This window comes from Pteropus medius, unplaced genomic scaffold (assembly GCF_902729225.1).
Source record: "Pteropus medius unplaced genomic scaffold, Ma_sr-lr_union100, whole genome shotgun sequence".
Classification (NCBI taxonomy): domain Eukaryota; kingdom Metazoa; phylum Chordata; class Mammalia; order Chiroptera; family Pteropodidae; genus Pteropus; species Pteropus medius.
The window spans coordinates 440,899-455,337 of NW_024346150.1; the positions used below are offsets into that span (position 1 = coordinate 440,899).

The following is a 14,439-nucleotide window of genomic DNA, read 5'->3' on the forward strand; positions in this document are numbered from 1 at the left end:
TGCTCAGCAGATAATTTGGCATCTTTTTAATTCTCTCCCCATACTTTTCATTTATCCTACTATTAACAATCTTTCCTTTCAATCAACACATTTTGATTAGCTCCTTAAAAGTTATCTCTAACTAGTGTACATAGACAATAGACTAGTAATTACCAGAAGGTGGGTGGGAGAGGGAAAGTAGATGGGGTCAAAGGGGTCAAATACATGGTGACAGAAAGAAATCTAACTATGGGTGGTGAACATACAATGCAATATGTATGTGACTTGCTGTTGAATTGTACTCTTGAAATTTACTGGATTTCGTTAACCAATGTCACCATAATACATTTTTTAAAAAAGTCATATCTAAATTCATCTCTGTGGAAATCTTTCTTGAACATACTTTATGCCATTCTTACCCATTTGCTTATTCCTCTGTCACCTCGGCACCTTCTTCTCTATTTCCAGGGTATTACTATGCACCTGCTCAGAACCACTACATAAAAAAACATGGGGAAGTTGCCTCAATTGTGTATTTGTCCTCTTCCAACCTGCATCCAGATTATAAGCCAGATCTCCTGATTCATTTTGCATCCCTCCATTAATTCTTCCTTGGATCCCACAAGTATACTCTCTGGTCTATGTTATCTACTTATTAAGAACAAGAATATGCCAAGAAAATACAGAAGACTCTGGGAAGAAGAAAACTAAAAGATGTACTGGATAAGCTTCTACTCAGGAGTTTTGCATTTTTAATAAATGCTTGTCTGGAGTCTCAAAGCTTCACAAGAAAAATTTAGAAAAGTATGACAATGTGCTTTTTGTCTGTTAATTGCTAAAAAGTCTTCATTTCTACTAAGGATGAACATGAGCACTCTAATGCTTATAAATCACCTTACAATACAGCAGATAAAGCATTAGTTATTGCCAGCCTTACATCTCAGTTGCCTGAATATGAGTCTCGCAGTTTTAATTACAGAAGCATCCTAGGAATCTACAAGCTCTGGAGAAAGGAAATTTCCAACTCAAAGAAAAAGAATGCTATCTTCCAACAAATATTGCAAATTGCATGCTTTCAGTAATAACTGTTTTCCTCTTTTCTTTTTTTCCAAGAAGTGCAAATAGTCTTTCCCTAAAACCCAGGTTGAATGAGATCTCTCAAGGGCAAACAACAAGGTTTCATTCCCTGGTACTTAACACATCAGAGGGTGAAATTAATAGCTGTGCGGACACCAAAAGAAACAGAACACTACATCTCTACTCCTGCAATTCAGTCTTGTCTTGTGGAGACAATGCAGTCTTATGGAGAAAAAAAATTCTGTTACTCAGGGAGCAATGGAAAGTCTAAGAAAAAGTTTAAAGCACATCACTAAACTCTACTAGAAGATAATGGGTGATGGGCTGATGACACTCCAAAACTTACATATGTTACATGTATTCTTTCACTTACTCAAATACAGCATAACTAAATTTTTTAACTTATTTTTTGAAAAGAAAAATTAAGATGGTGGAAGAATATACACTAAACTGTGAAAAGTAGTTGTCTCAGAGTGGACTGGAGAGGGAGTATTACAGAGAACCTTCATTTTCTATATTACACATTTCTAAATCATTTGAAGATTTTTATAGTGAATATGTTATGTGTTTCTATAAATTAAAGTAAAAGGGAACATATAATATGTTGGGAGGGGGACAATTGTTCACAATACCATGCAAAGTGACCACCAATAATTCAAAATTAGTAATGAAACTAAAACATTTTGTGGACAGAAGCTGCAGGAAGTCCTTAACCAGTAACAAATGTGTGAAAGTCATAAGAGGCATGTGAATGAGGACAGAGGAAACATTTCTATTGTATTCAAAGCCAGGATTTCCGAGAAAGGAATCTTTGCAGTGGAAAAGTAAACAACCTATTCCCTGTGGCTTCAATAAATTCTTAAAACATAGTAAGAACCCAAAAGAAACACTGATCAAGAAGTAAATCTCAAATACTTAGTTGTGAACATTTTATTGTGGTGTATAGTACTCTAAGACCAAGTCAAAAGATGGAAAAAACAATCAAAACAATCTCTCATGCATACATGTTTGGACAAACGTAAAATCTCTCAAATGATTCATAAGAAACTGCTAACAACTGCCTTTAAGATGAAGATCCAAGTGACTGGGTACAGAAATGGGAGCGATAACTTTTTATTGTATTCCCTTTAATATTTTAGTATCATTATGCATATTATCTATTTAATAAATGAATTTTTTTTGTTTTATAAATGAATTAATTTTGAAAGAAGACAAAAGCCAGTAGCCAAATAAGAGACATGGAAAAAAGTCTGGGCTGCTCTTTGCAATGCCATGCAAAATGGCCATCAAGAAATCCTAACTAACAAGGAACCAATACATTCTGCATCTTTTAAGCCCAGGTAACTTGAAATGAAACAGAATTTTAATCCAGAGGGCATTGAACAGAACACTTGAAATCCATGATAGATACCAAAATCCACATTAAGACAATAAATGACTGGGAAAGTTATGAAGCTAGAACATTTCTTTAATGAGGCAGCACTGCAATAGATGGAGCTGAATGCCAGCTGGTGTAGGGACTAAGTAGCCCATTTATCAGGCCTTGAATTTAAGTAAATTGCATAAGTATTAAATTATGGCTTTGAGGAGAGCATAAATTTGTAATAAAATTCGCAGTGGCAGTGTCTCAGAGGAGCCTGGGGTACAGGAGTGAGTTCAATAATTTCTCAGATCTCCCAGGACTGTCTTGGGCACCTATCCCCCAATGCTCAGTGTAGAGCATTGTTTAAGGTCAGCAGAAGTCCTAGTGGACTGTGCTGACTTGAAGGGGCCTGCCATACAATAGCAACATAGCACTGCAAAGAGACATAAGGATAAGTTGAGTTCTATCCCTTCAAAAGTTATGGTGAAGGATTCTGGTTCTCTACAAGACATTATTGGAAACATAGATTCACCTACTATAATGCTCTTGAGAGTACTAGCTCAGTCTCCGAAGCCACAAAGTTCTCTAAGAGCTGGATCTCCTGCTAGGCTGGGGCTATCAGCATGGTGGCTACTGTCTTCTAGAAAATAATCAGTGCAGAAAACAAACTGCTGGTGAATAGGCCACAGGATCTTGTGCCAGCCACCCCTCCTTTTTATATGGAGCTGTGCAAGGTGGTTATATCTGACAGAAAGTGTCAGGTCCTCTCAAGTTGTTGTCCTCTGGAACAAAATGCTGGAGTGATAATCCCATAGTCTATATGATCACACCTTGACACAGTGAGTATCTGCCAACTGGTTCTACTCCATCTGGCATGGGATAAGTCTAGAATGGAAGAAAGGCATTCTGGACCAAAAACAGATGGACAAAAATTCTTGTTTTACTGGAGTCCACCATCACACGGACCAGGAAAACAAGTTCGGGCCCCCATCAAGAGGCAACCAGAATACTCCATAAGCTTAAAGCTAGTCTTATCTATGCTAGAAAAATAGGACTACGAGAAGCATTAACAGTACCTGCCCATAGTTGTGTGTTTGGTTGATTTTAGTGGAGGAATTATACCCTCATCTGTAGAGCAGGCAGGAATCTAATGTTCCAAGTGGTTACTTATATAAAATGGCCCATATCTCTGCCTCTCTCAAAAGGCAGCATATCAGAAATAAGTCATAGCATGGCAGTGGACAGTTTAGATGAAGACTAAGAACAATAGGAGGTTATGAAAGGAGTATTTGAATGTAGTGCAGACTAGGGATAAGGCATATCAGGTCTGGTAGCTTAACAGTAGTAGGAAGCACCAAACACCTCCTACTTCCTGTCTAAGAATCAATAATATCAACATGATAGTTCACCAGGAAATATAACAATAAGAGTTGAAAAGAAGAAGGGTAAGTCATTTTATATAAACACTAAGTATGTTGGTAAAAGAAATCCTCTTGAAGTTAGTGATGGTCAAATAAGATGTCACAACTTGGTAGTCAAGCAGTGTATTATTGACAGTGCTTCTGAATGTTTGGTCACTGTTTTTTCATGGATGTGATTCACACCCAAATGTTCTGAACTGATTCAATTTTTAAAAAAAAATTAAACAATATGTTGTGTTATGCTTTATTTTACTAATTTAAAAGACTGATTCATACTCAGGAAATTTTGGGTTATGATCTGTCACTATTTAAGGCGATGTTGCAACAAAACCAGTGAAACGAATCCTTCACAAACAATCAGAGAAAGCTTTGAAGTACCAATGGAGGGTTGTATTTCAAACAAAAGTTCAAGCTATCTTTGAGGTCATATTACAAACAAAAATAACATAGACCCCATAACCCTTTTATTTCAGACAACATGATATCGTGAACAACTTTAGGGACAGCACCAATAAAAGGGCCACTGAAACTTTAAGAGCCACTTAGAATTCCCAATCAAGGAATTATTAGTGTTGTTGAACTAAAAAACTATGTCAACCTCAACAACCAACTACCATTGAACTGAGTCTCAAATCCAAGCTAAAAAAAGAAATTTGCAATGACTTGCCTCTACATTGTCAGGCCTGGGATTACTTTTAATAAATATTTATATATTTTTTAATTTTCATACAAGAAATGCATTTAGAAATTTGGAAAGTGCAAACAAAACAAAACTTACCTACAATCCTACCACTGAGAGCCACCATTACTGTATCTCCTTAGGGTTTTTTCTATGCCTATGTGTATTCAATTTATTTTTTAGATTACTGGAATCATACTACTTAATCAGCATAGGACCCTATGTTTTAAAACTTATTCACATAAATATTTCCTGTATTTTAAAAAATTATTTATTTAAAAGCATATTGTTCCATCATATGGAATGCCACAATTGTCCAATCTTCCATTATTTTTGCAGTTTCTCTCCATTATAATTAAAGCTTAAACATAAATCTTCCTTTGCATCTCAGGTTATTTTCCTTGAATATTTCCTAGAAGTGAAATTACTGAGTTTGAAAGACTGTATTAATTTATACACCCCAGCAAAATATGTGAGTACCCGTCTCATGAAATCCTTGCCAGATTCTGAATCACTTTTGATTCATTTCTCAATTGCATCCAGTGATACTATCATCAATAATACAGTAGGTAGGCAAAATAGACATGTATAAAAACCGAAAATAGGAGAAAGTTGCAGAACTTAGTAGTCATAAGACTGTTTGGTGTGGTGGCACCATGTGTTGCTGCATTCTTTGACAAGACATACGTAGAAATATCCTTACTAAAGAATGAACTTTGATGCCTTAGAAAGTTTAGGACATTTGGAAAAAGAACAGAGCAGTTTCTCTCCTGGTTATGTTTCGGTGTGTAGCTAAGGTAAATGTTCACATTATACCATTTGTTGCAAAAGAGATTTGTACCAAATATGCAGACCAAATCACACAGCCTCAGAATAGCTCTATAAATTGAGGAGCAAAAATTACTCAAATATGAAAAAGCTGGCATGCAGATAAGACCAGAAAAACTAAACATGATGTACTGAGGTTTGAGCACGCAAAAAACATGAATCTCTTGGTATCTGCCCGCAACCTTCAGTTGAGAACACATCCTAAAAGAAAAGTATAATCATTCTATTTCATGTGAGTATATAAAATAAAATTTGCTAAAAAGTCCCGGAAGAAAAGTAATGGGTTGTTGTGCTGCTAATGAAAATGATTCAAAGGTACAAAGGCAATTTAATGAGGAAAAAATAGCCTTTTCAACAAATGGTGCTGGGACAATTGGATAGCTACATGCAAAAAGATTATCTTAGACCCTTAACTCATACCACATACAAATACAATGAATGAACCTTGACTGGATCTTAAACTGAGAAAGGACAAAAGAAAATTGGAGAATTCTGAATACAGAATGGATATCAGAAGACATTATGAAATTATGTTAAATTTTTAGGTGTGATAATGGTTTTGTAATCCTGTGTGAATTATATACTAAAGTTTAAAAAATTAACTTTCAAGAATCTTAAACTTTAATTAGTAGGCTTGTTATTGGTAATAACATTGGTATATTGATCCTGAAATTTGCTTGTGCACATTATAGGAAGAGAAAATGAGTAAATAATTTGGTGTTCTTGGAAACAAGGGTTCTCATTGAGAGAGAAAGAAGACACTAATATGAAATGGGGGAAGATTGGGCGAAAAACCCTATGGTGAGGGTGTTAACTGATGATATCAGTATGAACATATGAGTTGTGCATGTGTGTGTTTTCCTAGCTCTATCCATTCAAAGAGCCAAAAAGCAATTGTATTCCGGTAGCAATGAATATAACTAGTTCCAAGATCCTGATTTCCAAATACCACTCCCACCAAAAGGGACGAGGGCTCATTATAGAAATGACTTATTCTAGGACAGAGGCAGAAAAAGGACAAGATGAGCCTGGAATATCTTGTACCAGGAAAGGAAGTAGTCAAAGAACAATAGGGCCATGTCAAAAAGACACAGGATTTGGTTTAAAGAGACTCCCAAAGGCCAAATTTGGGACAATTTGAGCATCAAAGGCAGAACTGGATTATAAAACACTGAGTTAAAAAAAGAATTCATGAGTCCATAGTGATAGCCATTAAAAAAGGAGGATAAGAGAGGAGAGAAAGCTCTTCTTTACAAGAAACTACTCAATGTAAGAGTAACAACAGAATTAGAAAAATCATCATTTTGCAACCACCAATACAATAATAAATTTAGGCAATGATCATAATAGATTCTAATATTAATGAATGAAAAGTTGTGAGAAAATAGGATATATATACACAGTCTCAAAGTAGTACCCTACCCGCAGATTACTTATTCGTTACACAGGGGAAAAATACCTTAGCAGTAGAGGGATCTGAAAAACATCGTCTGAACTAATAATTAAAAGCAGCATTACAAATAAAGGAATCAGATAATTTTGCAAAATTGACATCCACTGTGTAATAACTAGAATTTAATTGTGAAGAAACAATCAGATAAATCCAGATTTTAGAAAATTTTGTAAACAATTTAACTGGATTTATAGAATATCTATGTTTGTATGAAATTCTACAGCTTTTGGGGAGAGCAGCTATTGCTGCAGAGAGATCACTCCTTCCCTTCCCCATCTCCTGGGAGAAGATAAATGTTTCTCCTCTCTGAATTCAAGTGAGAAGAAGCACAGATTCACAAAGTTTGAGGGTGCTTGCAAGAATGGGAGCTAGACGGATTGGATGTCTACCTGGGCAGGAGAACTGATGATCTGAACCCTGTACCTATATATACATATGATCTGGAGATCATTAAGGCCAACTCTTCCATTTTACACATCAAAAAACAGAAGTAGGCAGTGGAAATATTTCCAAAGTCACTCAGAGAGATAGCAGCAAACCCAGATCTAGAACGAGAACTCAATTACTCCTCTTTATAACTTTTAACTATTAAAAGTAGCACATTGTTAAATATTTAGAAAATGTAAGAAATGCAGGAGTTAAAAAGTCATAATCCCACATACCAGAGACAAGTTTGGTTAATATTTTGGTGCTTCTTTTTCCAGATAGTTTTCCCAAAATTGTATAGATACATTAAGTGTAATAGTCTGCCTAGGCTGCCATAACCAAATACCACAAACTGGGTGGCTTAAATCAGAAATTTATTTTCTTGGTTTTTGGAAGCTAAAAAAATCAAAGATCAAGGTTCTAGCAGGGTTCAGTTTTTGGTGAGCACTCTCTTCCTAGGTTATAAGTGGTCACCTTCTTGTTGTGTCCTCACAGAGCAGAGAGCTCTGGTATCTCTTCCTTCTTTTAAAAGGGAACCAACTCTATATAATTAGGGGCCCACCCTAGGACCTCATTTAACCTTTAACACTTCTTCCTCATAGGCTCTATCTCTAATTACAATCACAGGGGAGACACAAATCCATGGCATCCTGCCTCTGACCCCCCAAAATTCATGTCCTTATCACATGCAAAATACATTCATTCCATCCTGACAGCCCCAAAAGTCTTAACTCATTCCAGCTTCAACTCAAATTGAAAGTCCAAAGTCTCATTTAAGTATCAACTAAATCAGATATGAGACTCCAGGTATGATTCATCCTGAGGCAAAATTCCTCTCCAGTGTTTAACCTGTGAAACTAGACAAGTTATGTGCTTCTAAAATACAATGGTAGAACAGGCATAAGAGAGGTATTTCCATTCCGCAAGGGAGAAATAGGAAAGATAGGTCCCAAGCAAGTCTAAAACCTAGCAGGCAAATTCCTTTAGATCTTCTTAAGGCTAGAGAATAATTCTCTTTAGTTCAATACCCCACCTTTCAGGCCCACTGGGGTGGCGGTGCACACCCACAGCTCTCGAAGATGGCCTTGTCCCCCTGACTCTCTGCAGTGGCCCCCTCTGAAACAGAAGGAAACAGCCTTGCCCTATGGGCCTATACTGGGAGTGGAAGCCCTGATACTCTCAGAATCACCCCCCAAGTCATTCTTCCCTTTCCTCAGGAATAGCACACATTTACAGCCAAATAACTCTATGGTCTGGTCCTGTAGAATCCAAGAAGTCCAAGAGCCTTCCTTCAATCCCATCTCTCTTTCTCTGTCCCCTTTAGCTGAAATCATCAATGTCTCTGGTATAATCTCATCTCTATCTCTGGCTTCAGCTGGGATGGCTAAGTCCATGAGTTCTACCTATGATCTCTTTAGTATTCTCTTCAAAACAAGCTTTCTCATTTTTTACAATATGGATAGGCTAAAAACTTTCTAAATCTCCAAGTTCAGGCCCATAAGGCAAGGCTGTTTCCTTCTGTTTCAGAGGGGCCACTTTTTGCTTAACAATTCCTTCTTCAATACTTTCCTCTTGCATTTTACTATAAGGAGTAAGGAAGACCCAAGCCACACCTTCAATACTTAGAAATCTCCTCTGCTAAATATCCAATATGAACGCTCGCAAATTCTACCTTTCACAAAACACTCAAACAATTTAGCCAAGTTTGTTACTACTTTATAACAAGGATCGCCTTTTATCCAATTTCCAATAAACTGTTCCTCATTTCCATCTGAGACTTCTCCAGAATGGCCTTTAACATCCATATTTCTGTCAACAGTCCCTTCACAGTAATCTTGGCTTTTTCTAGCATACACCTTGAAATTCTTCCAGCCCAAAGCAACTTCTACATCTGTAGGTATTTTTTACAGCAGCACCCCATCTTTTGTCACCAAAATCTGTATTAGTCTGCTCAGGCTGCCATAACAAAATACCATAGACTGGGTGGCTTAAATAATAGAAATTTGTATCACACAGTTTTGGAAGCTAGGAAGTTCAAGATCAAGGTGCCAGCTCAATTCTACTCCAGGTGAAGGTTCTTCCTGGCTCACAGATGGTCACCTTCTTGCTATGTACTCACACAGAGGGCTCTGTTATCTCTTCCTCTTCTTATAAATGCACCGTCTTATCAGATTAAGGTCTCATTCTTATGATCTCATTTAACTTTTATCATCTCTTCATGGGCCTCATCTCCAAGTAGTCATAATGAGGACTATTATTATTAATTTGAGTGGTATGCAATTCAATCCATAGCAGTAAATCTTAAATTACATACGTATATATGTATATACATATACATACATACATACATACATACATACATACATACATACATACAGGAGAAATTTGTATAATTTTTAACTTAGTTTTGTGAAAATTTCCCTCATTTATTATTTAAAGCACAATTTAAAATAAATGTATAATACTCACTCTTTTGGCTATTATCATTTACTTATTAAGTCATTTTCAAATTTTGCTATTTAAAAGATTTTGCAATGTACATCTCTGTCCACAAATCTTTGTCTGCTTCTTGATTACTTAAGATAAATTTCCAGAAACTCAATTGCTGAATCAAAGGCTATGAATATTTTAAAGAGTCTCAGTACATATTGCCAAAACTGCTTCCTAGAAACCTGTACTAATGCATACTTTCCCATCTATGTTAGACATTATCATTAGAATTAAATATTTTTCTAATTGGAAAAAAGAATAGCAGTGTCATAAATAACCAAAAAGACAAGGTTTTTATTATTATTAAGAAGATTAAAGAGTCAGGACAACCAAATAAAATATGGGTTCTTAATTAGATTATGCAGTGTAGGTTGGGGGCAGGGGAGAGCTATATAAATATCTGTGGAACAAATGGAGAATTCTTTCTATAGACTGTATATTAGATAATATTATTGTATGACTTAAATTTCTTGATTCTGATAATGGTATTTTGGTTATATAGACTGTCCCAGTTCTTAGGAAATAAATGCTGATATGTTATGAAATCTTATACTCAAATGATTCATAAAATACATGTGTGTATTTTTGTGTACGTATATATATAGAGAGAGAAATAAAGATATGAGAGAGAGGTGGGAAGGAGGGGGAGCAAGTGAGGCAAAATGCTAGTCACTGATTCCAGTAAAGAGTAAATCGGTGCTTGTTGTATTATTCTCAACTTTTCTGTAACTTTAAATTTTTTCAAAATAAAATATGCAGGACTAGTCAAAAGATAGGAACAGACTATTCACAGAATAAAAATTAGTCAGTAAACAGATGAAATATGTATGAGAATTAATAAACCCACTGATTATTTATGGCAACTTATTTACTACTGGCCTCTTGGCATTTGCTATTTAATCACTTCAAATGCACTTCATCAAACGGGCCCAGGAAGAAATGGGAAGTGAAGTCTTCAATCATTCCATTTCACTTCTCATTAGCAAGACTGGAAAAGGTTTAAAAGATTAAAAAAGATCAAAATTAGCTCATTATAATGAATTTTAGAGATGACCTATAGACTTTTAAATCATAACCAGCTCTTCAATTCAGATTCTTCTGATCGCCTATAAACTTAAATGTTTGATAAATTCTAGGTCTTAAATGGCAAAAAAAAAAAAAAGTAATAAATGATATGAAAAATAGCAGGTTTTCTTTAAATAAAGAAAAAAATGTTGACTTCTGTCATTGGTCTTACTTTTATCAGGAAAGCAGCTTGTAGAATAGAAGGCAACCAATGGATTTACAAACCACAAATAGAAGTTTCAATTCTCTCAAACAATATGATGGAAGTAGTATAACAGTGGTTCAAGAAAGACATAGGCTATTGAATCAGGTTGTCTCTGAATATTTACTTCACCCTTTACAACCTAAATGATTTGTGGCAAATTACTCAATCTCTGTATGTCTTAGTTTCCTCATCTGAAAAATGGAGACAAGAGTAAAATCTATGTCTTAGGGTTGTTGTGAAGTACACGTTAGCTCTTTGAGCAGCATCTGGCATACTTTAAGACCTCAAAATATGTTAGCTACTACGGTTCTTATAACTAGTATTACTACAATGATTACTACCATCATTACTACCACTTTCAACCTGCGGTTGATAAGAGTTTGACATTTGATACAGAAAAATGACAGTAAACAAAAGCAGCACAAAACACACACAAAGACACACACACGTGCGCGTTGAAAAAGTGAGAGAATAGACTCCAAGTCAGTCCTTTAGTGTATCCTCAAGCTATTTTGAGAGAAACTGAGGAAAAGTTATTATATACTAATAATGCATAGCTCGTTTCAAGAAGGAATCTGTGTAGTCTGAATAAATTAATCTAGAAAAAATGGCAAGTTCTCTCAGTCCAACATTTGTCAAACTTTATAGAGGCTGACTATATTATGTTATCAGGTATGAAGCCAGACGCTAAGAATACAAAATGGAAGAATATCTATGACTTTAAAAAATGTGTTCGTGTCAAAGAAATATATATATACCAATTACAATATAGATCAGTTATACAATGGATATATGCCCATTGTACTAAAGAAGCAGAGGAGAGACAACTCAACTAGACTTGGGGGAAGGAAAAAACAGCAGGAAGATTTCCCAGAGGTGATGACATTTAAACTGAGCCTTAAAGAATAATAACAGGTAAATGGAGAGAGAGTGAGTAAAATCATTCCTTCAGGGATGAAAGCTGGCAAGTGGAGAAAAAAGATGAGCACCACTGCCCTGCCCACAGCCACAGAAAACCAAAAGATCTCTTCCTAAAGCTAATGGGCAGAGAGCCATTGGAGGTATAGGCCTAAGTAGGTGTGCTTCTGGAATATCTTCTGTTAACATACACCAACACCCTCTCCAATGCCAAGTGAGCCACTTTTGGAGAACTCACAGAAAGCTGTGATTAAGAAAGATTCAGAGACAAGTTTCTCACTTACAACACTGGGCGGCAGCAGTGGGCAATGACTTCCTCAGGCTTTCTTCTTGAATAGGATACTGGAAGCAGAAAGGAAGAAAAAAAACACATAATTAAGAAACCCAAGTAAAAGGAGGGAAAAAAAATTGCAGCTACCTGTAAAAAGGTTTAGCATTTGACTGGAGTCAAAATTTTTACTGAACAGAAACAAATGATTCTGCCACGGATTTCCTTGTGTGATCCTGACATACATGCCAGACTATCAGATACAGCACTCAAATGCAATAAACTAAAGTTGGATAGCAGAGAGGCTGTCCTGACCAACGGCACCTGGGCACCCTTCCAGCTCTGCCAGGCAGCTGTAGAATGCTTAGCCTTAGGTATCTTAGAGAAGCTTTAGAAAACTCAATCCTCTAAGTTTTCCTGTAGATTTCTCCATTTGGGTAATGGGACAGAAAACCTGAGACTGGGTTTTCTTATCTTTAAAATAAAAGTAAGTGCTTCTTCTCTCACAAGATCACATGGAAAGTCAGTGAAATTATTTAAGCATATAATGCAACATCTGGTATCTACTAGAGTGTCCTTTCCACTTATACTGTAGCCTCCCCAACCCAACCTACCACTATCACCACCAAAAAACAAATACAGAGTACCGAAGCCATTAAAAAAATGTTCTATTAAAAAAAAAGCTGAATTAAGCTCAAGTCTTGAGGTTGTGCAGAATTTAGAAAGGCAAAACAGAAAAAGGCATAAACAAATTAATGCAGGTACAAAGAGTCTTAAAAACAGAGGTTTGGTTCGGAGACCATTGGAGGATTAGAAAAATATAATTTGGTCCATCAACTTGCAAATATGAGATCTGGGGTTTTAGTCCTGACTCTGTCACTTATTAATAAGCTATGAGATCCTGGGCAAGAAAGAGCTTCTCTAACACTGCCAACAAGTGAGGCATTTATTCAATAGATATTTCTTGATTACCTATTATGTTCAAGGCCTTGATTTAGGAACTGAGGGAACAGAGTTTGTAAATCATGGTAACGAGTTTGGATTTTATTTCTAGTGTACTGAGAAGCCACTTACAATTTTAAATATGAGAGATATATGACTTGATTATACTTTAAAAATCACTCTGTATGCTGCGTAAGATGAACTGTTGGCAACAAGAGAGAAAATAGACTATTACAAATATACAGGCAAAATCTGATGGCTTATATAGTGGTGTTGGTGGTGAAGGGCATTTAAAAGTGATTAGATCCGAAATATAAAACACTTTTTGTAAATAAATATACTTTTATATGTAAAGTATTTTATAAACAATAAACTATGATACAAATATCTGCTATTACTACCTCCATTAGGGAAGGATAAGAAGTCAACCACGATTATATAAAATGAGAGAGTATTAGTAAAACTACCAATCATAAAAATATTCAAAATTTCTTGAAGGTTAAGTGACCCACTCCAAACTAACAAAGGGGCTTAGTTATAAATAATAACCATTATAAATAATAATTGTTTTTGTAGTAAGGACACAGGCATAACAGTAAGGAAATCATAAAACTTTAAGTATTAAACTAGAATTCAGACATAAGCGATGAGAGTAAATATTCTAAGACATATTTAATGAATCTCTTCAAGGCCCAAAGCAGGAAGTTGAAGAACAACTAGAACCTAATCAATAACGTTAAAAGAGCTAAGAAAAAATCTATAATACCTAAGTACAAAAAAAAAGAAAAAATAGTACAAAAAATGAAAATTACAGGCCAATCTCATTTATAAATATAAATGCAAAAATCCTAAGTAGATTACCAAATCAAATTCATATTCTCCATCATAAATGTTATATTTATATGTGAAAATATATTGTATGTGTGCATATATATGCTGAACATATAACCAGGTGGTCTATAAATGAAAGAATAGTTCAACATTTGAAAATCTATTCATGTAATTCATCACAATAAGCAGATTACGGGAGAAAAGCTATGTGATCTAATAGATGCAGAAAAGGCCTTGAATAAATCCCTTACTTTTTCATGACAAAAATTTCTGAAAAGCAGAAAGGGTAATCTGATAAAGGCTATCTATTAAAATCTACAGTAAAGATTATACTTTACGACTCAGGAAGCATTCCCCTTATACCCAGGGAAAAAAACAAGGCTCCCACTTTCACTCCAACTATTAAAAATTACACTGGGTATTTTACACAATGAATTTTTTTTAAATAAATGGTCATCAAAACCAAGGAGGGTCTGAGAAAATATCACAGCCAA

General features: G+C 35.4%; 1 protein-coding gene across 1 annotated transcript in view; it reads right to left on the bottom strand.

The window, feature by feature from the left end:
- Window positions 1-14,439, bottom strand: part of LOC120612884 (uncharacterized) — a 175,075-nt gene that overhangs the window by 106,131 nt on the left and 54,505 nt on the right. The window contains 1 exon segment of the mRNA XM_039875502.1: window positions 12,189-12,246. Within this exon segment, the coding sequence (XP_039731436.1) occupies window positions 12,189-12,246 (58 nt within the window).